General features: G+C 39.2%; 1 protein-coding gene and 1 long non-coding RNA gene across 18 annotated transcripts in view; one reads left to right on the forward strand and one right to left on the reverse strand.

Moving 5' to 3' along the window:
* Positions 1 to 27,593, reverse strand: part of LTBP1 (latent transforming growth factor beta binding protein 1) — a 423,263-nt gene that overhangs the window by 26,287 nt on the left and 369,383 nt on the right. For 11 of the 17 annotated variants that reach the window (XM_033425268.2, XM_033425262.2, XM_004268203.4 and 8 more), the window contains 7 exons: positions 26,226 to 26,351; positions 22,705 to 22,848; positions 10,601 to 10,777; positions 9,809 to 9,895; positions 7,790 to 7,918; positions 6,975 to 7,115; positions 5,830 to 6,000 (listed from right to left, as the gene is read on the reverse strand). In XM_033425268.2, the coding sequence (XP_033281159.2) occupies positions 5,830 to 6,000; positions 6,975 to 7,115; positions 7,790 to 7,918; positions 9,809 to 9,895; positions 10,601 to 10,777; positions 22,705 to 22,848; positions 26,226 to 26,351 (975 nt within the window). The remainder of the gene's footprint in view (positions 1 to 5,829; positions 6,001 to 6,974; positions 7,116 to 7,789; positions 7,919 to 9,808; positions 9,896 to 10,600; positions 10,778 to 22,704; positions 22,849 to 26,225; positions 26,352 to 27,593) is intronic. The other 6 variants (XM_033425264.2, XM_033425269.2, XM_049696308.1 and 3 more) reach the window with 1 other exon arrangement.
* LOC125960900 (uncharacterized) lies at positions 14,433 to 19,392 on the forward strand. The gene is made up of 3 exons (XR_007471041.1): positions 14,433 to 14,598; positions 17,209 to 17,328; positions 19,355 to 19,392. It is a non-coding gene; the product is annotated as an uncharacterized LOC125960900 (long non-coding RNA).

Here is a 27,593-nt window from a genome sequence, read left to right on the forward strand (position 1 = left end):
TGTTCCCCAAAGCAGTGCTGGAAGGTTCAGTGCCTGACAGGCTGGAATTCATCCAGGGCTTTTATTAACAAATAGACAATATGGTCCTTTCTCAACTATCATGTATTCCTGAAGAGCAACATTTAAAAGGCTCAATGGCAGAATGAGCAAATCAGCTTTAAAGTTCACACATTCTCTGCTTCCTCTACGAAAAATTAATAACGGCATTAAAGTCGGTTTTAACAAAATCCGGCTGAATGCTGCTACGTGTCTCTAGAACCTTGCTAGTGTGGTCTGAAGACCAGCAGCAGCATTGCATTGGGACTTAAGAATGCAGAATCCTGCCCACCCACCTCCACCTAGAAACCAGAATCTTTTTTTTTTTTTTTAATAACATCACCAGGTAATTAACATGCCCATTAATGTTTATGAAGCGGTGGTCTAGAAGAGAAAGTTTTATATGAGGACAATTATTTCTGCATTTGTCTATCCTTAATTTCTTAATTCATGTTCAGATGCTATTAGGTAAGTGTGTTTTTCATAAGAACCTTAGATTTCAGTTACATTTGAAAATGCATTTGATCTGACTCACCCGGCAGTAGTGGCATTAGGTGCTACAACCTTCTAACGCTTACTACGTGTCAAGCACTATGCTAAGTGTTCATGTATTAACTGATTCTTCCAACAACCCTGTGAGGCAGGTGATATTAGTTTCGTGTGAGGAAACTAAGGCACAGAGAGACAAAGGAACAAGGCTGTGTAGATAGAAAGTTGCCAAACCAGGATTCCCACCCAGGCAACCTGGCTTCAGAGTCCATGTGCTAACCCCTCTGCTCTGGGTCTTGTTGCTTGCTATACTCGGGCAGAAACATGCTCCACGGGAGATGGTTTGGTGTAGATATGACCAGAACATCAGGTACCAATCAAGGAAATGCCAGCTAATCACAGGGCCTCTGGAAAAATGGCTTAACTTTGCCGTGGGCTTCTCCCTGGATTCAGGGTAGAGTATCCCTAAGTCTAGCTCAAGGCCCATAATTTCAGGAGTATAAAAGAAATACTCCTTCTGGGATGTCTAACTACTTCCTATACTCCAACAGAAACAGAATAGTGTTTTTCAATATGTGTTTCCTGGAACCCTGGGGTCCTTCACAGATACCTCGAGAGCCTAACTAGTTGTTCTCCCTACCAGTAGCTCCAGCAGCTTTGATGTTAATGAATTTATATATGTTGGAAGTTAAAATAATAATTCAGTTGAAAAAAGACTACCTTTTTCTAAAAAAATAAAAGACTGAAAATCACTGATTTTTGAGGATTTGGCTGACTGTAGACTAGTGATTCTTTTTGGAAAATTTATCACCAGTACTGTGCATATATAAGCTAGAAAGAGCGCAGCAAAGATACTAAGCTTTTTTTTTTAATTTGGCACGTGGTACCACTATTTCCTCGTACCCCATACTTTCCTAAAAATATTATACAGTATATATTTGTTCACATGGATTTGTTTGAATTTACATTTAAAATTTTGTAAAGCCTCAGTTAAGGATAATTGATGCAATATTCTAAAATTCATTTCTAACACCAAAATAACTTGAATATTCTTTTAAAAACTTAGTCAATTAGATTTGATTTGCAAAGGCAACTAGCTCATCAGATTTTCATTCAGTAAATACTTAATATCACAGCATCAGGACAGGGACAGAATAAAATGAAAATACATGCAGAACCTTTCATAAAGAAGTTTCCAAAACCCAAATGTTGGAGTTGTGGACAGAATACGCACAAAACTCCTACAAATCAGCAAGAAAAAGACACAAAGTCCAACCAAAGAAATGGGCAAAGGATATAATTCACTGACAAAGGAATACAAATCATCTATAAACAAGGAAAAGATGCTCCAAGTCCCTAGAAATAGGGAGACGCATATAAGATACCCTTCTTACCCATAGGATAACAATTTTAAAGGCTGAGAATATCTAGTGGTAAAAGGGTATGAGGAAAAGGCATTTCAAACACCGTCAATGTGAGTGTAAATCTGTCCTGTATGTTTTGGAGAGTAATATAGTATAGTATTTTCATTTGTAGGAATTTTCTTATCAAGACACTTCCACAGCTATATATAAGATACGTATGTGAAGGTTCACTGCAGCATTGTTTATAATAGGAAAATCAAGACTGGGGAAGGGCAGGGGTTGGGGGAGACAGACAGCCCAAATGTCCAGTGCTGGAGGTGATTAAATAAACCATGGTACAGGCATACCTTGTTCTACTGTGCTTCGCTTTACTGTGTGCGTGTTTTTTTTTTTAAACAAATTGAAGGCTTGTGGCCGCCTTGCATCAAGCAAGTCTATTGCACCATATTTCCAACCACATTCGCTCACTGCCTGTCTGTGTCACATTTTGGAAATTCTCATAATATTTCAAACGTTACCACTATTACTATATTTGTTATGGTATTAGTGATCTTTGATGTTACTATTGTAATTGTTGTAGGGTGCCACAAACCCCACCTATATGAGACAGTAAACTTAACTGTTAGAATATTACATAAAACTAATTGAGAAAGCAGCAGCAGGGGTTGAGAGGACTGACTTGAATTCTGAAGGAAGCTCTACTCTAGGGAAAATGCTATTAAACAGCATTGCATACCACAGAGAAATCGTTTGTCAAGGCAGAATCAATTGAGGTGCAAACTTCACTGTTGGCTGTTCTAAGAAATTACCACAGTCACCCCCATCCCCAGCAATCACCTCCCTGATCAGTCAGCAGCTACCAACAGCGAGGCAAGACCCTCCACCAACAAAAAGATGACTTGCTGAAACCTCAGGTGATGGTTAGCATTTTTTAGCAATACAGTATTTTTAACTGTCATGTATATTTTTTTAGACATAATGCTATTGCACACTTAGCAGACATAAACACTGTACAGTGTAAATTTAACTTTTATATGCCCTGGGAAACCAAAAAATTGGGGTGACTTGCTTTATTGCAATATTCACTTTATTGTGGTGGTCTGGAACTGAACCCATAATATCTCCAAGGTATGCCTGTACATCCATAAAACAGAGTCTGTGCAGCCATTTAAAAGTTACCATCATACACACTAACAAACGTAGTAAGGTAGATAGCTAGTGGGAAGCAGCCGCATGGCACAGGGATATTGGCTCGGTGCTTTGTGACAGCCTGGAGGGGTGGGATAGGGAGGGTGGGAGGGAGGGAGACGCAAGAGGGAAGACATATGGGAACATATGTTTATGTATGACTGATTCACTTTGTTATAAAGCAGAAACTAACACACCATTGTAAAGCAATTATACCCCAATAAAGATGTTAAAAAAAAAAAAAAGTTACCATCTTTCACCAGTTCTAAGATATCCTAGATTTCAAAATACATCCTGATATAACAGACACTAAAATGTGAAAAAATTGCTTGTGGCCATTAATAGATGCCATCAATTTTAAGATACCCCCAATTTCAGAGATGCTAACGCATAAATCAAAAAACGTGTGCCTCAGATCGATATGGATTTCAGCTTTAAATATTCTATTAAATATAAATTTATAATAATATGGATTAAAAATATAACAATAATTAACATATAGAAAAAAGACTTGGATAATTAAAACCAACTGTTAAGAGTGAACATCTTCAGAGGTACAAGCTATTAGGTATAAAATAAGTTATAAGGATATATTGTACAACATGGGGAATATAGCCAATATTTCACAATAACTATAAATGGAGTATAATGTTTAAAAATTGTGAATAATTACATTGTACACCTGTAATGGTACATTACATGTACCATTGGTACATCAACACTGTACTTCAATTAAAAAAAAAGAGTGAACACCTTCAAGGAGCAGAGTTCAGCTGTGATGGGGTAGATGGAGGGGGACATAACCTCTTTGATTAATTCTTTAGAAGAATGATATATTTTTTAAAAAAATTAAACAATATAGCACAGGGAGATCAGCTCAGTGCTTTGTGACTGCCTGGAGGGGTGGGATAGGGAGGGTGGGAGGGAGGGAGACGCAAGAGGGAAGAGATATGGGAACATATGTGTATGTATAACTGATTCACTTTGTTATAAAGCAGAAACTAACACACCATTGTAAAGCAATTATACTCCAATAAAGATGTAAAAAAAAAAGTAAAACATACATATAAAACATGCAAGAAAAAATTAAACAATAAAAACACTGCCTAAGTAGAAAGGTTTGAGGTATTCAAGCATCGTGAGAAGATGACTCAAGTCATATATTATAGTCACTTCCTTAAGATTTCACCTTCTTCTCCTTGTGGCAATTGCCTCTCAGGACAGAGGCTATAGTGACACTAATAATATACCCCACTCCTTGTGTTCCTGCCCTATCTACAACCTCCCAGTTCTCACAACAACCCAACAAGACAGATGCCTCCATTAATGAGCTGCATTGGGTGAGGTTCTTTTTCCCCAAGTCACGCAGCTGCTGTGGGCAGTTCTGAATTCCAGATCCAGATTTTCTGGCCCCAGAACCCAACCTCTTTCCATTTCTGGGCTACTATCATTACCATCTATATCTTTAACAGGTTGCTCTTCATCCTTTGCTGTTCCTTTTCCTTTTCTGGCATTTCAAATTACTTTCTTTTTTTGTGCTACATTGGTTTCAGTTACTTCCAAGCTAAAAAGCTAATTTATTATTAAATATCTTGAAGATTACATTCTAATTAACTAAAAATTAATGCAGTTCCTCTTTTCAAGCAATTCTTCCCCTCTTGGCCATTCTGAGAATTTGTTCATTATAAACTCTTTCACTTTAGATCCACACAGTATTTTTCCAGCTTTAACAAATCGATTCTATAGCCAAAGACAAAATGCTATACTGCACACTTTCAAGTGCTTTCCTTTAACAGGCAGTAAGTAGCTGCAGCGTCAAGAAGAGAAATAAGCAATCAGCGCACAACCCAACAGTCACCAAGTAGCCCAGCCTGGGAGCCAAGAGTCAGCACCTTCCAGCCCTCCTCCCACACGAGGAGAGGGGAGGAAACTGAGAGCTTAGCCAGTCCCATTTTTTTTTCCATTTGACCAAAGGTTTTAACCCCAGGTCTAAAACTTGAAAGTCAAGGAGATTTGTTCAAGTACATTTTACTTACTTTCTACTCTCTTCCTTTATGGTTCTAACCCTTCTGTGATCTCTCCCACAAAGAGGTTGACGTAAAAACTTGGGCTTTGACCTAGACTGTCTATATTAATACTTTTTGCTCTAAGTAGAAACTGTTAGAAATGAGAAGGACTGTAGGGAAAAAAAAAAAAAGTATCAGGAAATATAAATTCTAAAGACCTATGCCACCAACTGCTAAGATGCATTATATTTCTTTGGGTTATTTAGCATTCTTTGGGGAAATGGAATGAGGGTTTCAAAAATTAATGACAAGGGCTTCCCTGGTGGCGCAGTGGTTGAGAGTCTGCCTGCCGATGCAGGGGACACGGGTTCGTGCCCCAGTCCGGGAAAATCCCACATGCCGCGGAGCGGCTGGGCCCGTGAGCCATGGCCGCCGAGCCTGCGCGTCCGGAGCCTGTGCTCCGCAACGGAAGAGGCCGCAGCAGTGAGAGGCCCGCGTACCGCAAAAAAAAAAAAAAAAAAAAAAAAATTAATGACAAGGTCTGGATTGGAGGTAAACCAGGAGCCGGATGTTATGCAGTCCTGCTCTTCCACTCCCTAAACACGCACGCGCGCACACACACACACCCCTCTGATGAAAGCAAGCTATCAGGAGTGCAGGTGAAGATATATAAGTAAAAGAGGATTGTCAGGCTCCAAAGGATACTTCCAAAGGCCTGCAATAGAAGGAACTAGGTAAGGGCTCACCTGAATCTTTCATGGGGCAGAGGGCGCACTGCATACCCCAGGCCTCTCCATACAAACAGCAGCACTCAGTATATGTTGTCTGCTTGCCAACAAGAGGCCGGCTACACACATACTCATCACTCAGATGTTCCCAGCACAGATCTTGGTAGACATCGGTTTCTTCAATTTGTTCTGAAAGGGAAGACATGGTTCCATGACAATTGCACTGTTATTCCTATTTCATAAACACTGTGGTAGAAGCCAGCGAGTCTCAAAGTTTCCATCCCTATTTCTAAGAGTGACTTCCAAGCAAAAGTCTGAGGCCAGTCTGGGTCTTTCCGTGGATCAAACCTCTGTCATCTCCAACTGGGTGTCACTCCAATCAGCTGAAATTCAACCTGCCCATCATGTTCCAATTAAATCCTTCCCTCTGTTGCTTCCATCATTACATAAAACCCTCCACTGTCTTGCCTGTACTTCATAATCCTGATGGGCTTCTTATTCTTCTGATCTTTGATGTTTCACATTTACTTGTCTGTCAAATCCTACCATTTCTTTCTACATAAAATTTTTGGGATTCATCCTTTTTCATCCATTTCATTTGCCGAAGCCCTGAACTAGTAACACTTCATCCTAGGGTCCTTAACGCGAACCTTTCTACTTTCCAATTGATTTTGACCAAAGCAGTCTCCTCAATTAAGCCACTGATCAGTCAGTGGCACATTACCTTCTCGGGGATGAACAGGGATTCCTACCGATGGACTTCAGAGCCCTCCACCAATCTGATGAATTCTGCCCTCTGCTCTGTCCAGCCTCACCTGTGTCCTCCAGTCCAGTCAAGCAAACCTAATTATTTTTCCCTCAACTTACATCTTCCTCAGTTGCCTTCAATGGTTCAATGTGATCAACCCTCAGACACCGAACAGCTCTGCCATCTGCTCAGCCACTCTGTATTCTGTTGTCCATTAAATCAGTGTATGCAAGGTGTTAAATCTCCTACATATTGATGATATGCATCTTATTCTTTCTCTCAGCATCTCATTTTAATTATTTCAAAATACCCAAGGAATCAATTTTTAAATTTTCCAACAGCTCACATTTCAGTCAAAAGGAAAACCTTATGACATTTATTTGGACACAGACTTGCATCTCATATCCAAACATACCATGTGATTCAGTTGGTCGGATACATCTTTTTTCCGAAGCATCCAGGACCATTGGGTGGGTACAGAAGCAGTTATAAGAGCCTTCTGTATTAACGCACTGGCCATCAATACAACTGTTGGGGTCTTGACACTCATCTATATCTTAAGAGAAAAAAAGTGAAAGAAAATCAGCAATCAGCTGCACCTCATACACTTAACCAAACTTAATACACTGCTAAATTTAGTCCAGATTCCAGGGGCTGCCACAGTTTAATAAGCTATACGTCATCATCCAAAAGAGAACAGCTCCGACTATAAAAATGTTAAGTTGTATTGATTGGAAAAATAACATTGCTCTACAGCTGCTGACATTAAATAAGGAAAGAAAACATTTAAGAACAGGATACGCTTAGAAATTTAAGATAAAATGTCTCTTTATGACAGTTTTAAAATTATTTCCTTTTGCTATGTTTTTCTGCCTAGTGTATATGGTTTTCTGCTTAGTCATTAAAGTCTGGGTCAGTATTTAAAAATGACTTTCAGTGCATGGTATGAGTGATGAAACAGGAGGCTCCCCAGACCAAAAGAACACTTCAGTTATACCAGTGACCTGAATTATAATTCTACATTGAATATTAACTCTTTGAAATCTATTCAAATAGTAGTATGAAGAGTTTTTATTTTCTTAAATATTGCTCAAGAAAAAGATCCATAAAACATTTACAGATCTTTTCAACACATGATTTAGATTCAAAGAAATTGTTTTTATATGTAGCATTACTTATTTTTTCCATGTATTTGCATAGCACATCACACTATATCCTCTTAAAACTTACCAAAGCACTGCAATTTGATGGGATCATAGTATGTCCCCTGCTTACAGTAGCATTCATAACCAGGCTGAGTGTTCAAACAGAAGCCATTTTTGCAGATTTCTTGTCCAAAAAGTAGGCATTCATCTGCATCTATGGGGGAAAAATGGAGAAATATTTAGAAAGAGGAGTTATTTGGGGATTTTCAGTTAAATAGAAGAGTCTAATCAATATTGGGCAAGTTAGATATTGTAATATTTATATTACAAAGAGTCTTAAAAACACAGCAATATCAAATCCTTAAAGTTAGGACTAATTCACAGAGGTAGAAATATAATCAGGCTTCTCTGTTTAAGGAGCAATGCCCAAAACATTATCAGAGAAGGTATATTTGTAAATAGAGCTTCAGAGATGCTACCTCGTATCTGAGGAAATAGTCTACGGGTTCCATAATGGCACCAATAATATTCTCTGAAGAAAATAGCCTTTAAGACACGTGCCTTTCTATAAATGTATATTTTGGCCCATTAACTAGTTGAGATGAAGAAAACTCCCACGAAGAGTTTGATGCAACTTGATGGAAGTCTTCTTTCTTGATAATGAGCTAATGAAAGCACAGCTGCTAAGAATGCTGGCAGACCCATTCCTCCACAGAATTTACAGAGCTTATTGTCCACAAACCTCAGTTAACTCAATGGTAAACTGGAGATAAGAGGAACATTGACCTGATAGGATTGAAAGGATTCAATGAGAAAATCCATGCAGAGGACTCGGTATACTCTCAAAAAGTGTGATCTATTGCTTTTGTGCAAGTATTATTAGCATCATTTCTAACATTTTAAAGCTAATGTCATCTAGTCCTCATTTAAAAAACTGGAGACTTCATAGATAAATTGCTCAAAGTTACACAGCTGGAAAATGGCAAAACCAAGTCGACAATATATGACTGTTTGAATCTAATATTCTTTCAACCATTTACAGCACTGCTAAGATAGGGTGAAGAGGAATTTATTTTTATTTTAAAAAAGAGGATGACTTTATGGTGAAATCAGGGCTCCACTTCATAGCACAAAGTGAAATTTAACTACATCTCTGAAAGAACATAGTATATGATATTTGCGAATTTGAAAACCGTTAAACACATTTTGCCAACTAAGTCCTGTTATTTCACTGAATTAAATCATAGATGTACTTAAAAACACACATATGGAATTTCTTATCCAGCTGCTGAATTATACCATGTTAGTAAAACACTGGTTTGAAAAAATGGATAGACAATAAAAATGTTTTTAGTCTGTTTTCCAGCCACTTAACAGTTTTCAATATTAAACTGTAAAGAAAAAAAATCACTTTGTATATAAAAGGTCATAATATCTCTATCACTGAAATGTTAAAAGTTAGTGGTTAATGAGGAAGTACTCATATCTGTAGTTTAAATTTCACCAAAATTAAAAAGCTGCACATTTATTTTAGAATTACAGGCTAATAGCATTAAATATATAAAACACACATCTACTTTTGCTTTCTTCCTTTCCATTCCTTATTATTAATCTGTGGCCATTAGTAAATGGTCCTAGCAAAGTAGGATGCTTTCTAAAAAGGCAAGAATCTTTGCTTTGTTGATGACCATTAAAGGCCAACATGATGATGGTCAAATTTGTATTGGTCCTAACATATGATTTCTAATATAATTCTACAATGAAAGAATGAATTTATTAAGTACAGAATTTTGTGTTAAGTACTTTTACATATGTTATCTCATTTAATCCTCATGATAACCCTTGAAACATTATTCCTATCTCAGAAGTGGAAACTCAGAATCTTAAGTGAAGTCCCACTGTCATACAGCCTTAAGTGTTCTAACGCCCAAGCCACGGTTCTCCCTAGAGTCCACTGAAACCTTCTTCCAATGGTAGGATTCAAGGCTTTGTAATTAGTTTCCATGGCTGAAAAGAATTCTTCTTCTGCCTAACCCAAGCCACGCGTTTACCTGAATGTCAAATATGCACACACATTGCAAATTAGTTTCTGCTCGATTCTGACCTTTATAGTTCTCGCCATCAACGTCGTAAGAGGATTCTCCAGTGGGGACAAAACCTTTCCCTCTGGGACACATTTCCGTGAATTCAGCTGATTTCAGGAGAGATAAGGGGGGAAAAAAGTTGAAAAAAAAAAAACCCAATATCTTCCACGAGTATGTTTTAAATTCAGTTTTGCTTTCTCAGACTCAGAGACTTTAAGGCAAATCTTGCCATCTAAATTCAGACAAATAAATTCAGTACAATCTCAAAAATTACAGACTAGGTGCAAATAAACCTAATGACTTCATAAGTATAATTTACAAAAAACCTTGCTAGTTCACCCATCTATTATTTACACATGTTTTAGCTATGGGTACGATGGTGTGTTATGACCACTCCATTACTGTGGTCTCTAGTATTTTCAAATTTCAATAAGAATCCAAAATCCTAGCTTAAATATGCAAGCTCCAGTTAGGAATAATGCTGTGTCATTGTTACCAAAAATGATGAGTTTTACCTTACAAATGGAATAAAACTGAATTATCTTTCTGCCAAAATATTATATGGAATATCACTATAACAGCATATTCTGTGAGAAACAGAAGTTTAAGAATTCATACTGAAGTGGGATAAGGGTATGGGTCCAGCCCTGAATGAAACCCACTCTAAGGTAATCTCACTTCAATTAGACAATGGCAGGTACCAGTAGATGTTACCATTTCAAGGCTTCAATAACCCAAATGAGAACATTCCAAGGCCCATGAAGACCACACAACAAATACCAGTATGAACACAGCACTTAGCTAATTCTTACCAGTCCCCAAGACCGGGCAGGGGAAAATCTCACAGTTATCTCCCCACCCAGCACCAGAGGTACAGCAGCATTCTTGTTTGGTGACATTGGGGGCCAGCACGTTGTCACAAAGGCTGGCGTCGTTTAGATTATAGTAGCACTCTTTCTTTTCTTCTTTGGGTTGATCTACTTCTAAGTCTAAAAAGAGCAGAGAAAGTAAAAAAGAGTGTTGACAGGATACATCAGATCCACCTGTATCACAACGGAATTGAAAACACAGTGGTAAAAAAGAGTGGACGTGCCAATGCACTTCATTTACAGAAAGCTGCTTTCCACTTTATGTTAGATTCTTCCACTTCAAGATAAAAATGCACGTGAATCCTGAATTTTGGTGGATTTCTAACCCACCCCAAGAGTGTAAGTCTGTCAAAATCATTTCCTTTTACCTTAACCGATTACTTTATTCTTGTAAATTTGGCTGTGAGTACAGTTTCCATATCTGTTTTCTTGCCAAACACAGGGTCATTTTTTACTGAGCTAGAACACCTACGTAAATCAATGAAAATATTCCCCAACACTGGACCAGAGATACGGGGCCACACATAATATTTAACCCTTAGATGGTTATAGAGATAACCATGCCCCCCCAAATTTTCTAAACAGTACAAAGCAGAAGGAGACAAATAGAAAAACACTGCAGTAACCTGAGTCTATTAAAAGAAACCCTTTCATTACTAGAAATCTACTTACAGTGCTGCAAATACATGATTCTGAATGAAATAATAAGAGCCAGCTAATCCTCGGGGTAGAATTTCAAGGCTGGGTTCTAGTCCCAGCTCAAGTGTGTCCTAAAGAATACATTGATATATTTCAACAGAGTCTGTTTAACCCTCTGTGATAAAAGTCAAGGTGATATGACAGAATACAAATGATAAGAACAACTCCACCTACTTTCAGTTAATACTAAAAATGATTTAATTCCATCAGATTTGAAGTCTACAAACAAGTTTGTGCTTTTCAAAAATGATAAAAAAAACTCTTCCCTACTAAATGCTATAGAGTTCAAATTACTGCCTATGATCCAGTTAGAATTTCTTATTTTAATTTTATGCTATGTCAGATAAACTGACTACTGCCGTCACAATTACTTAGATTAATACTAATGAAATATTTTCATTAGAACTGCTATCTACAGATTCTTAACCCAAAGAAACTATAGAGACAAGGGGATAACACTTGCCAGTAAGGATAAGACTTTAATCTCAATACCTACCTTTTAACAAAAAGTTGGCAGATCATTATACTATGAGGAAAGTTTAATGATTTATTTTCGTATTAGTTTCCTATATATTTACTTTGGCAGGGTCAAACTGACCGCGGAAACATGATTAATATGTCATATAACAAAGGTATTCTTAAAATGTAAGTTCATAAAATTCTATCAGAAGAGCTACTGCCCTTTGTTTCCCCTTATGGCAGTAAAAGCAAGCAAAGCTTCGACGTACATATTACTCCCAGAATGCAGAATATCAATGAGAATGTAAAGGAGACCTCTCACCCTTGATTCTGGCTAATTCTCAGATTATTCTACCTTTGACAATTCAGCTTGGACTCTAACTTAGTCTTAATAGCTGATGACGAATTCAAACCTAGGATAAGTGTCCAGGAAAAAACTGAAATGAGGATTCCTATGCAGTTTATGAAGTGGTTTTAAATCATTTCCTTGTGTGTGAAATTGGATAAAACCTGCCACATCCCTCGTCTCAACTAGCTTTTCAAGTGTGCAGGGGACAGACATGTGCTTTGCCTGCTTTCATAGAATGCATCACCATCACCAGTTCATTCCCTTCAGGAGGGGCTCCAAGCTCTTACACAGGGTATTATTGAGGAAAATTAAGGGTAGGTATTTTAAATTAATATGAAATCAATCATGAACGCTGTAAAAAATTTTATAAACTTTCTCCCAATATGTGTGAATAAACTGACAGACTATTACTATGGACAATTCCACTCATTCAGTTTGCCTAAAACACAGTTATTAACGAATGCACTTAGAAATATAAATCAAGTCAGCAACACAACTAGAGTTTTGCCAATCAGGTTTACAGTCTATGTTAAAAGAGTGCTCAATAATTGTTTTTCTCTTTGTACAAAGTTGTAGATATGTCACAGTTTTTATTACAATATGGAAACACTGTACAGTAACACTTCAATGAAGGCTGCTATATTCATAGGTAATTAGAGACCACAGGCTTCTGAGTCAAAAACTTCATATACATTTAAACACTATTTCTACCATGTTTTTTTATACTCACAGAAATAAAATAGTTTTTTCTTTTTTCTTTGGAAGGAAACTCAAAGGTGACTGCATAGGGAAATAATCAATACCACTGTATTATTCAGGTTTTACATTGGTTATTACAAGTTTTGCTCTTATTTTCTTTCCAAGCAGTTTGAAGCTTCAGTGTTTACACAGCTGAAATTGAGGGTTAGTCAGGCCCTCATCCGTGTTTGGAAAGAGATGCAAATTCCTTTCAAAAAAACGGGTCCACAAAGGTCATTCTGTGAAAAGCTACAATTTCCTTATCTTCTTAACCTTTAAATAAGTAACCGCCTAGAGCATTTTTCCACAGGGGGAACGCTCCGATCAGTAAAGACATGTAATGTGATTTCTTTAAAAAATCTCTATGAGCTTGTCACTGTCGTTAGGGGAGAAATTTTTCTATCACAAAATAACTTTAAAAGATCAAATCAAAAGTTATAGAAGGTGCCAAGCTCAGAAAAGAATGAATTCTATTTTTCGGAAAGATTTTATTAATAAGGTTAGCCATACTTCATATCTCATGCCATAGACTTCTAGGAAATATATTACTTCACCTCCAGTATTTTCAGATTTGATTTTTCAATATGTATTAAGAGGTTAGCTTAACATCTGTGTATAAAAAGCAATGTGTATATTTTAATCCCAGGGGTATGTATGGCTGGTGATAAGAAATGAGTTTTTGGACCTCTCATGTGTGTGCCTTTTTTGAAGAAACTTTCACAGATGCCTTTTCATGTGATACACAAAGTAACTCCATGAGCTAGACGGCACAGGTTATAGAGCATCCTCACTTTTTGGAGGAGAACATTTAGGTTGGGTCCAATGTCCAGTGCCTAATGCTCTCCCTAAACCTCTTCTATGGGGCTCAGCTTCTTAACATTTCAGCGAGCATGAGTTTGTTTTGCTTTGCCTTTGCCCAGGGGCAGCAGATAATCCTGCTGATGTAGAGTTCAGTGACAAAGCAGCATGCAGCGTGACCCTCTTCCCTTGCTCTGAATATTTAAAGACAGTGTTTGAGCAGCAGGTACCACTGGCGAACTGCCCTTTCTAGAAGCTCTTCTCTCTTGCTTCGTCATAAAGAAGAGGATGTGGGTGTGCACTTACAGGATTATTTCCTGCTTTAGTCTTTCCCTAAGTATGTCTAATCTTAGGTTTGCTGTTGGAGTGGGGAGATCTGGAACATTTCTTTGGTTAGAGTGGACACAAACATTCTAAATGGCCCTTGCCTTTGCTTTCACTTTCCATTTGCAATATTTTCTGAAGGCCTTCAGATGCCAATCCCCTCCATATCCTTCTGAGACAGGATGACGACAGTGACCCAAGAGTCACATCACAAATACATGTGAGTAAACAATGCCCCCAAATGAAACACCTGCCCTAGTCCTGAAAAAGATATCAATTTATAAAAGTCTGTGTCTGTAATAATGTTCAGCAAATGACTTTGAATAGGATTACTCAGTAAGCTTTATTCTCTTTATTTTAAAAATCACCACAGGCACTAATGTTTTAGTATATGTGCTGCCGAATGTTTTATACCAACTCATAATTTTATGAGAAAAAGCATTCCAGTGTAATAATCCAAAGGGAGTAAAAGAAAACTTGGAAATTCATTTTTTTCCCCTAGTTTTCTCATTCAAAGACTTGGAAGATGAGAAGTGTGTATGTGTTTTAAGTGGAATTTAAAAGAAAGCCATTGGTGAGTTTCAGAAAATAAGCACTGACAATAGGAATGGACTGAACATGAAGGGATGCAAATAAAAAGGAAGATCGTAGAAAGGTGGTAACTTCAGATAGTAAAAGACATGGAAGAAGTCAAAATAAAGTTTAGAAAGTGAAGTACAAGAGCAAAAATACTTTCAAAGCAGTGCCTGTCCTTAAAGAGGTCAATCAGGTGGTCAGGTATGACAGTGCAAGGAAAGCAAGCTGGGTGTGTAAGCCACACTGTAAAGGGTCAGGGGGCAAGGCAATCCTCGAAGGCTGCCTGGAGGAGCTGACATTTTGAGTCAAGTTCTTGAAAAATAAACTTAAAAAAAATTGGCTAGAAAGTAAGGTGTGACAGAGGTGAGGAGGAATAAAAAGTACAACTCTCCTTAGGTCTGTGTGGGTAGAGCGGGCAAAGGGAAAATTGGTCTGTGGAAGGAGTCACAGAACTGATTTTGAGAACAAGAGAACAGGGCAGGGATGCATTAACATGTGAACAGGTGATAGGTGTGTTTGTGACTTAGGTGCTGAGGCAGAGGACAATGCCAGTCTCTATTGGAAGAGAGTCGCCTCAGCCTTGCCAGGTGGATTGGAGGATATTTTTGGTTTTGCTTTTTCTGGTGAAGAAGTTAGAAGACACTGGGAGGAGGGAGCCTGGGATAGGAACAGGCTGGGGAGACGGTGAGAAGTGAAAGTCTCAATGATGGAAATATTATTAGAAACTGGAGAAGTCAGAAGAAAAGCGGGCAGATCTCGGTGGAAGAAGAGACTCCTGAAGGCAGAATAAAGCAGCCCAGAGAAAGAAAACCGGGAGACGCACACTGGGACGAGGTGCAACAGGCAGCACAGACGGAAAGGAGATGACGTCACAGCAGCATGAGAGCTGTCACAACACCCGCACACGTGCATGGCGAGGCCCTGTGAGGACGACCTCAAGAATAAAGCCACATCTGCAGCGACATGTAAAATGTCTGGAAACGTTTAAAAGGAACTGTACAAACCATTCCTCTCCAGGCCTTATTGGTAGTGAATTCTAGGATACAAAATGCATTTCTAATGCAACAGTGTGGTGTCTCTTGTATTAAGAGGATAAAATGGTTTGTGTACATGGTTTACTTAACTGATATGTCAGTTCATTCAAATATCAACACCTCTTTATTAAAAACTCATTTTAGATACTATACACAGCAAGCATAAAACTTCATGAAAATAAAAGCACCATTTGGTAGTAAACTCTTCTCACTCTTGTTTTTGAAGGTGGGAAGAAACCTGACTTTTTTTTTTTTTAAATAACAAATGAGCATATCTTCCTCAGCCTTAGCTGAGGAGTAAGACCTCAGGAGTTTTATGGCATTTTACAATGTCTGCATTCTAAATACTGTGGTTTCACTGTCTTTAATTTTTTTCCTACCAAAGGTCTTTTTTTTCCAATCAGAAATTATTTTTAAAAAATTCTTCCAAAGTTAATTTATTTTACAGGTTACCTAAACACATTAAAAAAAAACACCCCACTGTGCCAAATATAATGGTTGAGTGATATTATATGTGGTCTCATGCCTTTAAAAAATATGTACATACACAAAACCTGTAGTGGACCTCTCCAGGAACAGAGAACAAGCACGCTGTTTAGGTTCAATTGTCAGAACCACGAGGATGATTTGCACAGTTTCCCCTGATAGCAGGGACCTGCTCTTTTTAAATTTTTTTCCTCTACTTGTAATTTAACCAAAGCACATAGGGGTACTGTCCTCTCTACCTAGAAGTGTGAATAGATCAATTAAGTGTGGTCCATGATACTTTTTTTTTTTTTTTTTTTGTGGTACGCGGGCCTCTCACTGTTGTGGCCTCTCCCGTTGCGGAGCACAGGCTCAGCGGCCATGGCTCACGGGCCCAGCCGCTCCACGGCATGTGGGATCTTCCCGGACCGGGGCACGAACCCGCGTCCCCTGCATCGGCAGGCGGACTCTCAACCACTGCGCCACCAGGGAAGCCCCCATGATACCTTTGATAAAATGAATAATTCTTACTCTGCAGAACGAGCTGGGAATGAGATGATGGGATACAGAAGGAACACATTCTCGAATGCGGAGAAGCCTATTACTCAGTAGGCTACAGTGTCTGCTGTAGGTCAGGCACGATGCCTAGCAGTGAGCTGGGTGACAGACAATACAAAGAGGAATGAATGACTGAGGATAAAAGGGTCCTGTTACCCTGCTGATGGATTTGGACTTCATGCTGGAGGCAGGAATAAGCAGCTGAAAGGGGTTTAAAACCAGATGTGTGTTTCAAAAATGTGAATCGGCAGCAATGTGGAACAGGAACTGATGGGAGAGGCAGCGAGAGAAGTCAGAAGGCAAGTGCCACAGTCCAGGGAAGATAGGCTGAAGGACTGGCCCAGGGCAGTGGTAGCAGAGGAGCAGAGAGATTTGAAGGATACTGTTGAGGTAGAGATAGCAGAATGTTATGATGGCTTGGATGGATGGAGAGAAAAATAAAGTATGACTTCAGGATCTATAGTATGGCTGTTTGGCAATTAATGAGTGTACACAGGGAGAGTAACAGGTTGGAGAGGGATGGTAATTAATTTGCTTTCGGATAATTTTAGGCAGAGATGCTTCCAAGACACCCTGGGAGGAAGGTCCAGTAACAGGCAGCTGGAAATAGGAGTGTGGCACTCGAGAGAGAGGTGGAGAGGCACAGATATTCACTTGGTCATCCACACCAAGTAAGTAATACTCCAGGTAAGTTGACTTGGAGAAGAGGATAAAATATCCCAGGGGAAGAATACAGAGTAGAAAGAGGGCTAACCATGCAACTCTCTGGGACGTTATTATTTAAGGAATGGCGAAAGAAAGAGTCAAGAATGAGACAGAAAAAGACCAGAGCAAGAGGTAGGAGGATACAGGGAAGAGTAATGCCCTGAAATCAAGAAAAGGGAAAGGGGGAGGGAAGATGAGAAACTACTGTCCCAAGAGGAAAGAGTTTCACCCGGATGAAGGGTCTGAGGGCTCGATCTCAGTGCGTTGAGGATCAACTGGGAGACAGTTCAGTGGAGGTAGGGATGCCCCTTCAAAGAATCTGGAGGTCAGCATGGTCACAGAGATTATCCCTGGATGGTAACACAGCAGGGGATTTTCTTTTTTGATATATTTTTGTATTTGCCGATTTTCTAAGAATATGCATTGTTTCAATAACGAGAACAAAACAAAGAAATAAAGTGAAAAGGAAGCCAATTTTTAGAAGAATGTGCTGTCATGGGATCCTCAGCCTTGAGAAGTAGAATTAAGGGGAAAGACCTTGGAGTCGGGTTCCTGGGCCAATTCTGCCAGTCGTTAGCAATATGGCCCTACGTATAACATTTAGAACTTCTCTCTGGGCCTCAGCTTCCTCACCTGGAAATAAAGTTGCTGGGCTGGAAAAACACTAGGGTGTTTTCTAGATGTAGAAGTCTAGGACTTAGCTTGCGATGTGAGAATAAGCTCTCAAATATATTACAGAAAACTGATATTTAAGGAAACCCTATCATGAACTGTGTGAAGAACCATTATTGTATAATACAAATAATCTTTAATTTCTGATCTTGCTTATTTATAGATTTTAATTTCTGATCTTGTTTATTTATAGATCTTTAATTTCTGATCTTGTTTATTTGCTTGTCTTAAAGTGAAGAACAATTATTACACAATGCAAATAATCAGCCTGATTTACATGTTGTATAATTTCTGATCTTGTTTACTTTGTTTTCTTAAAGCAAGGCACACCTGCATTAATTATAATATATATCTTTGTGTTCCTTTCATTATACCTTCTGTTTTAAAAATAAAATTCAGTTCCCACTACCACAGAGTCTCCCCTCTGTGCACCAGTCAAGACAGAGAACAGCATTTTGTGTGTAAGGCCTGAAGGCTGCAGTTGCCAACACTAAATATTTACTGCTACCCTTAGCGTGCCCAAGGACATAAAAGTTTTATTGAGTAATTATCACAGGCACTGAGGAAATAAAACCATCAGGCTATATTTCATAGCCATACCCTCTTACAGGTGATGAGTGGTCTGAGATGGACATTTTTTAGTTATTTCTGTTTCAGGTGCTTTTATGCAACGTATAGCAATGTCAATTAGTGGCCAAAGGCCCAGGCAATGAAAACATTAGACCAGACCTAAAAAATTAGGTGGGAGCCAACAAGTATTTTGGAAATAAAAATCCTAGGACATTAAAGTTCAAAAGTACCTTCAAGGTCACCTGGGACAATGTCATGCTGGAAGTAGGAGCCCTACTGCCAGCCAGTGAGCATCTCACCTGTTCTTGGACACCTCTAAGGAAACACCCACGATTTCGTGAGACAGTTATGTGCTGACTATCTCTAGCTATTGCAAAGTTCTTCTGCGTACTGATCTGAAATGTGCCTTGTTGACATCCAGCCCCAGTTCTGTCCTCAGTAAGACACCACTTCAGATGATGATGCTACTGCTTCTTGTTGGAATGTCTGTTGTCCTGGGGAAATTTTAAAGCCGAGGAAATATTACAGCCTCGAGAGCAAATTTATCTTTCTTTTCCTAATTACCTTCCAGGAGGGATGAGATCTAAGCTGTTAGTCTATCATGTATATAATGAAATTAATTTGAATCCTATCTTGATAAAAACTTTAACTTCAATGTGGTACAAAATGTTTTGTTCTGTACAACAGCAGATTCTTTGACTGGAGTATGATACAAACTTTTAACTAGCCTCCACTTAACCACCTTGTTAGATGAACTAATGTTCTCCTGTCCTCTGAAGAACATCCTGGCTAATGCCCACAAGCAGGTGGAAGGCTCACAGCCAGCTGGCCGTTCTCAGGTGGGTCAGCATACTTCTGGATTGACGTGTTGAGCGGTATGCCAACAGAGACTCAGCTACGTTCATTCTCAAACACTCTGTGCCAATGTATTGATTATTGTAATTACATAATTAAATAGTATATAAACCAATAAAATATGAATGAGTAGAAGAGTTGTTTCTAGAACAAGTTAAACCTTTAGAAAGACTAAGGTTAAAAACAGTAAAAAAGAAAAGAAAAGGTTATCAAACTAGGAATGGATAATACAACTGCAGAAAATCGAAAAAAAAAATGAAAACCCAAAGTGCCTTTGTGCTTATTTACTCAGCAAAGGCCTTTAAATTCTTACTCCCTTTAAAGTGGGCAGTGTAGATAATGCATAATAGATATGGTTTATGCAAGACAAGCCCATACAGAATGCAAATGGATTTCTACCCGAAGACAGACCTTGGCTCTTCTTCGGAGACTGGGGAATAAATGTACCTTACGTGCTTTAAGTTAAAACTTAAATATTGAAAAGATGTGTTATCTGTTTTTATGATTTCCAGTTTTAATCACCTTTTCCAAACAAATGAGCTATGATGAAGTCTGATGAAGTGTCAGGGAGGGAAACTCTTGCTGCAGTTTATAGCCGATCTATCTCTCAGGATAGAGAATTGCTAAAATGAAGATGTTATCATAGACAATCTGAAGACTCCGTACAATCAGTTCGCATTTGCCAAGAACCCTACAAATTGAGGTATGGTAGAAGTCAGAATTGCCAGGAACTATACAAGTTAATAAGCTTATCCAGTTACTAAGGCAGATTATACTGACATGGACCAATAAAACGACTGAGTGTGTACAATATTTGGCAGAAGCCAGAGAACTATGGGGAAAATAAGCAAGAAGCTATTAAAGGATCAGATATAATGTTAAGCGGAAAGAGAAACTAACGATGTATTCACTGGCAGACAAGCTTTATGAAGCTGAGCATTCAAAATGCTGTTCTTTGCAAAAGTAGGAGAGTACTTAGTGAACTCTGACTGGAAGAACTTTCCAGAAAGAGTCAATGAGAGAACAAGGAGATAAAGAGAGCAAAAAGGCAAAGCAGGTGTTAAGGACTTGGTTACAGAAGAACTTAAAAAATAGGAGATGAGGAACAAGGCTTACAAAAAGAGTCACCGTAAAGTTTTAAGAAGTAGTTTACAGTGAGCTAATCCAGTTCATCAAAAATGGTTCAGATCGTCTCATGATCCTATTAAAGCATTATTTTATTTATTTATTTATTTTTTTGCGGTACGCGGGCCTCTCACCGCTTTGGCCTCTCCCGCCGCGGAGCACAGGCTCCGGACGCGCAGGCTCAGCAGCCATGGCTCACGGGCCCAGCCGCTCCGCGGCATGTGGGATTTTCTCGGACCGGGGCACGAACCCGCGTCCCCTGCATCGGCAGGCGGACCCCCAACCACTGCGCCACCAGGGAAGCCCCTAAAGCATTATTAATCTCTACAAAAGACATGAGCAAACTTTAGGATCCCAGACATGTACCTTAATTGAAGCTATGTGAACTGAACAAACCACTTCTTGACATTACTAAAACATTCCAGCAAAACTGTATTTATAGTTTAAAAAACCCACCATCTCAGAAGAGATCACAAAAGGAAGAGAAATAGATAACCCTTGTGTGTTTGGATTTTAATAATTCATTTTAATACTTCATATAGTATTCTTAGTTATTAACAAATGGCTTTTATGTATATAATTTTTAAAAAAGGATAAAACTCTGTGAGGTAAATATAACCTTTGTTTTATAGGCGAGAAAATTGAAACTCATAGATGTTGAATGATATGCCCAAGCTTACATAGCCGGAAAATAGCAGACCAGAACCCTGGTCATTCCAGTTTAAAGTATTACAAAAAGTTTGGAAAATAAAGGAAAAAACTAAAATTTCTATTAATTCTAATAATTATCTTTTTACATCTTCTTTCCTTCCCTCCCTCCACAGACTGTGATCACTGGAGTATCTTTTTTTTCACTTGACATTGTACAACATGCATCTATCATGACTACCTAACCTTCATATAGATGACTTAATGACTATACAATATTATATGTGAATTATTCCAGTCAAAATAATACTACGGGGAAGGTGCTACTCTATAGACCCAAAGACAAATAAGAGAAAGGCAGTTACTTCACCAGTCCTGTCACTGGCCAGCCAGGTTTTTGATTTTTGGTTTGTTTTTTTCCATTACAAGTAGAGCTAAAATGAAAAGTCCTTTCTTTATGGCTCATGAGTTGCAGGGGTGGTCACTGAAGGAAGAGCAACCCTTCCCTCCAGAAACACTCTCTTTCCCATCATAGTGTTTTTGAATTACTGTCTGTACATTTAATTCTGCACCATCACCTTTCTATATTTAATCATTGAGAAGAAAATGTGTGTGGATGAAGATATTGTTATATTTTATTCCCTACTGCTTGCAAAGATAATTATCTCGCACAGAACAAGTGTACCCTATTGAGGAAGAGCGAAAGCTTTCTTAGAAGCATAGATTTCTTAGAAGCATAGATAAAATCAACCGGGATTGAGCAAGATAGTAACACAGTCTATGTTTCATTTTATTTGGGTCTCAAAGGACCATTTAGTCTCCTGCTTCCCTCAAAATACAACCATGCTTTAGCCACATGGCATAAACTAAAACGGTGATCTGGAAGTTGATGATCTATCTGGAAAAGCATCAGCTCTCCATTTCACTATGTGCCATGATGACACAGCCTCAATCAAATTTTAAACAAACACAATCATAGCCACTCTCTAGGCCAAATTCTGGGGGGAAAAAAGCAAAAAACACCTAAGAATTCCAAGTGGAAGGAAGTCTTTGTAGATCCTGAGGGGCCTTTAAGTTGCTTTCAATTTAGAGAAGTGTCAAAATACGTTTCTCCAAGGGCCAAGAAAGAAGAATTATGCAACTTAATGAGATGTTGCCATATTAAACCCTGGGCTGACGGTTCTGAGTTTTAGGCAATTCCCAGCCAATGTGCTCATCATTTTGGATCCTTCACCCTACCCATGGCGTCTCCGGGTTGGAAAGCACATTAGAGGCCATGTAGCTCCAACAGTCATCACCCACATCCTAATTCCACTGATAAGGCAGGCTCGGAAAGAGCATGGAAGCTTCCAGAAACAGCACGGCGCCAAAATATTTGGTTATTTCTTCCTCACTCCCAGAGTGTTTGGCCCAAACCTGTGTAGGTACAGGTCCCTGAGAGAAGCCCTCCGTCCCGACACAGTGTCACTTACCTGCTGAGGCCCGGGAGCGGCACTGCCCAGTCATCGGGCTGTACTCCTGGTTTTCATCAACGCACACACACAGGAAGGACCCTTCTACATTTTCACAGAAGGCTTCACCACACACGCCACTGAGCAGCTCACATTCGTTCACATCTGGAAAAGGGAGCACAGATCAAGTCAGACGTGTTCCTCACTCCTGACAGCTCTTTGTTTTACCAGCTGTGCCAAGACTAGTGGTGTCTGCTGGAAACAAGGTGACCCCCTGGGAGCAATCAAACCCTTCAGCTATTTGGGGGAAGGGGCTCCCAGAGGCAGGGCTGAAAGCTTTGGTTTGTGTGAAAGGACCATGAAAACACAAAGCAAAGTTTCCAAACTCCGATCCTGGCTTTAAGGAACAACTCGGAATTGTACTGCAAGCATCGTATGTACACTTTGTTTAATTTTCTCTTCCCTGACTTTTTGACATAATGAGGTCTTAAATAATATGACACTTCTCTCTCAGTTCTTAATTCAAGGAAAATTAACAGCAGTGGCACGTCAGAAACTGCAGAATTCTTTACGTGCATTTTTAGAAATTGTTTTAAATCTACTCAAATGTCTAAAACTATAGTTTCCTAGCAGCCAAAATGTCCATAACTTAACAACCAGAATTCAGGTTGTGTATCCCTTTGAGAACTGAAGGAACAACCCCTGTAAGTAGTTACTGGGCTACATTAATCATTCATGGGAAACAAACTGGTCCAGTAACTCCTCAGTGATTTCACGATGCCTTTAAAAATTCTGTTTGGTGTTCCACAGTGTCATTTCTATTTTGCCAGATATTTTTCTTTTGTACTTAAATATACTTAATTAAAACACTAAAAACTCACAGATAAGTCCATTTTATTTAAGTACATAGCCATAAAGAAAGGCTAATTTTATGTTTGCCCTTGCCCAATACTACTTTTTACCCATTCTCCTCTGAAGAAATTTTATTAATGAGTGTCCAGTTAAACAAAGTACCTGACTTGGCATCTGAAATGCTCATGTATTTTATGCATTAAATGTGATCAAACATCTACAAACATCAGTTTTCATGAGCACACTCTGAGATGGTTTATACAAAGTTAAAAATTTGAGCAATTATCCAAATCATTCAGGAAAAGAATACTATTTTCACCTGCTATTCCCAGTTAATTGGACAAAAAGTTTATGTCTCTTGACTTATTTGGATAATTACCTCGGTTTTCCATTTCACTTTGTATATAAACAGATATAAATCCAATGAGCTGAGTTTTGCTTATGAAAAGATATTATGACAAAGTAAAGCAGACAGTTGGTATATTTAATCAACCTGGACAGTCATAACTTAGACCAGAAAAATTGACTTTAGAAATTTGCCAGTTTGCATTTATCAATTTTAGGTAACTGTCAAATGGAATTTTCTACTTTCTAACTTGTAATATTTCCAAGGCTATTGAAATCTCTCCTACCAGACTGTACATTCAATCAAAAAATATTTTCTAGTTTATTTCTATGGGTCAGACTGGGGAGACAATGATGATGAGTCAGGCAGGCCCAACTCCTGCCTGCAGGGAGCTTACTGTCCAGTCAGAGAAATTAATCAGATAATCATACAGGCCAGGAGAAGTGCTGGGAATGAAAAGTGCAGAGCACGATGACAGCATGCAACAGTGGACCTTAAGTGCAGGGGTGGGTTAGGGAAGTGATATAGGAGCCAAGCTCTACCTGAAGGATGCGTAGATAAGAAGGCTGGGCAGCCAGGGTCCAAAGCAGAGGGAAAAGTGTGGCCAAAGGCTACAACCCCAGAGGGCTGATTCATCTCTTAAACTCTACAGAACACCCAGAGTGGTGAGGTACATATAAGAGGTGTTCAGTTCATACTTTTCAAAGAGAGAAGAAACAGACAAATATAACGATATTTGTTGGATTCATTAACAGAACAAATATTCCTTCTATAAGGGTGGTATTTTATGGGTCAAAATGAAGCATCAACATGGGTTCGGTGTGCTCCTCTGACTGGTTAGAAATGAACATTAACCAGGGGCCCAGGAGCTATGTGGAGTCAGTGGTTTGACATCTGATACCCCACTAGGTAACAGTTAACATTTACTGAGCACCTACAACAGGCCAAACATTAGGCCCAGCAAAGAGAGAGAGAGACACAAAATTCTCAATCACAAGGAGCTTATTGCCTTGGAAAAGGCAGCTGCAGGCAGTACATACATGATTAAATTCTTGCAAAAAAGGTTGTTAAGTACTATAATAGAATTTGTTCAAGGTTTTCCAGAAGCAGGAGAAGGGATCACAGCTCAGCTGGAGTGAGAAGTGGAGCAGGGATGGTATCTGGGAGGAGATGACATCTAACTTCCAGCTTTAGGAACGCATGGGATGGATCTAGGTTCAGGGAAGGGGAGGCCAGGAGGATATTCCCAGCAGAAGGAGCAAACAACAGCCTAATAACTTCCCAGTTACGTGAACAACCATAAGCAGTTTTATGCTGCAGGAACGTAAATGGGGAGGAAGCAGGTGGTGAGGCTGAGAAGGTTAAGTGGGGGGCCAGACCACATAACCTATTAAGTCAAAATATTTAGTGAATAGCAGATGGTTTTTACCACTTGTTTTTTAGTGCAAAAGAGACTACAGCAGGAATTGGAACAAGTGTTAACGACAGTGTTAGCTTAAAGGCGGTTACTATTCAAGTGCTTTTATTGTTCAATTTCTAGATTTTGTTTTTCCAGTTTAATCTGGATAGGAAATGAATTGGTGCTTTAATTGCAAATTTCCAAACTAAAAAGTTAACTGACTCCTCGTCAAGTGTCATCTGCCATGTAACGACCAGAGGTTTCCTCCTTAATTAAGAATAAAGAAAAAGCCTTGTTATCGGTGAAGCTATGAGAAGAATACCCTCCTTCCCATTTAACTGCTCTAATTGCAAACGTTTCATAATGAATTTCACTTAAAGAAATCATGGCTGATCAGAACATGAACTATAAAGTATCTTCTTTTATGTGAGCATGTGCTGGACCATATTCTAGGACATCTGATGATATTCAAGATTCCTTCCAGCTCCGACAATCCCAGAACAGATTGAAGAAATATGCTTGCACAATCCAAAGCATCATTTTACGGGTGTCATTCCTGGAAACAGAAACTCTTGCCAACACTTTTCCTTAAATGCACTTGCCTAAGGGAGGTGCATTTTGAAGACAGACAAGCTCCACCACACACCAGACTCTATTTCCTGTGCAGGAGGGACTGAAGCGTTCCGCATACCCAGCTAAGAGTTTAAACAGATGCTCTTTTTAATATACATATAAACCCAAAGTTATGCTTCTCTATTTCTGAATGTCCCTAACCATTTCAGAAGCCACAGGATCTTTTTGCACATCTCCAAACCGTACAAGATCAAATTATGATGCAATTCTGCCCAATTATCTTGCTTCCATCTCTCCTGTGGTTGATGACTTTGATTTCTTTTCGATAGAGAGAGATGAAACATGTCGGGAGAAAAAAATCTAAAAACTCACCCACACACCCTTGCCCATCCTGTGGGGCCTGAAAGCCCTGATAACAGAGGCAGCGGAAGGAGCCAGCTGTATTGTCACAAAACCCGTGACTGTCACAAACAGTGTTGTTTACACATTCATCAATATCTGCAAAAAAGACATTGACCATGAGACACAAAACATAGACAGACAAACACCAGCTATTAATGGACAGAGGTGCTCAACACACCCCGATTAGTATGAGATGATCATGTTTATACAGAATGAACTTCTAAAACATTTTACATATACATAAAATGTTTTGATGAACATATCTCATTAGACAAAATATTGGGTTCTATGAGAAAGAAAACATTTACTTTTCCTCAGGAAATGTTTTCAAACTGAAATGACTGCTGCAGTTGCCACGGTCAGTGTTTTCTAAATGTTTTCAACTCTTTATTTCCAAGGAGAGGAGATCCCTACAGCGGAAATATGTGAAAGTATTGTCACCTTTTGTGATTGCTGTAAATGCTAATAGTTCTATCTGGCGAATTGGGAGCTGAAAGCATTGGCCTGCCTGGGCAAAAGTTTATTCAACCCTAGAGATAAGCTTGGTCAAGTCTAAACAGCATTCCCATGAAGGGGGCTGGGAATGGGGGGTGGGATTAGGGGGAGAGGGGGCAGGGGAGAGGCAGAATTTGATCTGGTAAGTTCAGCGGTGTAGCCAGCCAGTCCCAGTTATTCTAGAAAAAAGACTTTATTCACAAGAAACACTTTCCTGTCACCAAGTTATAGCCACTCGGGTCCTAAATGTCAGTGCTGCTCCAACTGACTAGCCAGTGGCCAACTTGTGAATTCACTTTGTTCTCTATAAACTTGATGATAGTAGTCATGTGCTTTCTATCCCGTTAAAAAAAATGTTCTCATAAAAGTGATGTCTCGGGCTTCCCTGGTGGCGCAGTGGTTGAGAGTCCGCTGCCGATGCAGGGGACACGGGTTTGTGCCCCGGTCCGGGAAGATCCCACATGCCGCGGAGCGGCTGGGCCCGTGAGCCATGGCCGCTGAGCCTGCGCGTCCGGAGCCTGTGCTCCGCAACGGGAGAGGCCACAACAGTGAGAGGCCCGCGTACCGCAAAAAAAAAAAAAAAAAAAGTGATGTCTCAGTGGTGAAGTTACAAATGGACTTTTCAATACAGTTTTTCCTTACCCTCACCGCTACTCACTTTCCTCTCCATTCTCCCACCCCCATCACTCCCGTTCTCCTTGTTTATGGCCACACTGCACGTTCCACCCTCCAGGCTCCCTGTCCTCTCTGCCTCTGGACTACACAGGCCCCAAACACAAGTTTTTGGAGAAACAACCAAGAGAAAACGCAATTACGGCATCCAAATACATGTGAAGAAGCTTT

Source organism: Orcinus orca, chromosome 13, assembly GCF_937001465.1.
Source record: "Orcinus orca chromosome 13, mOrcOrc1.1, whole genome shotgun sequence".
Lineage (NCBI taxonomy): Eukaryota > Metazoa > Chordata > Mammalia > Artiodactyla > Delphinidae > Orcinus > Orcinus orca.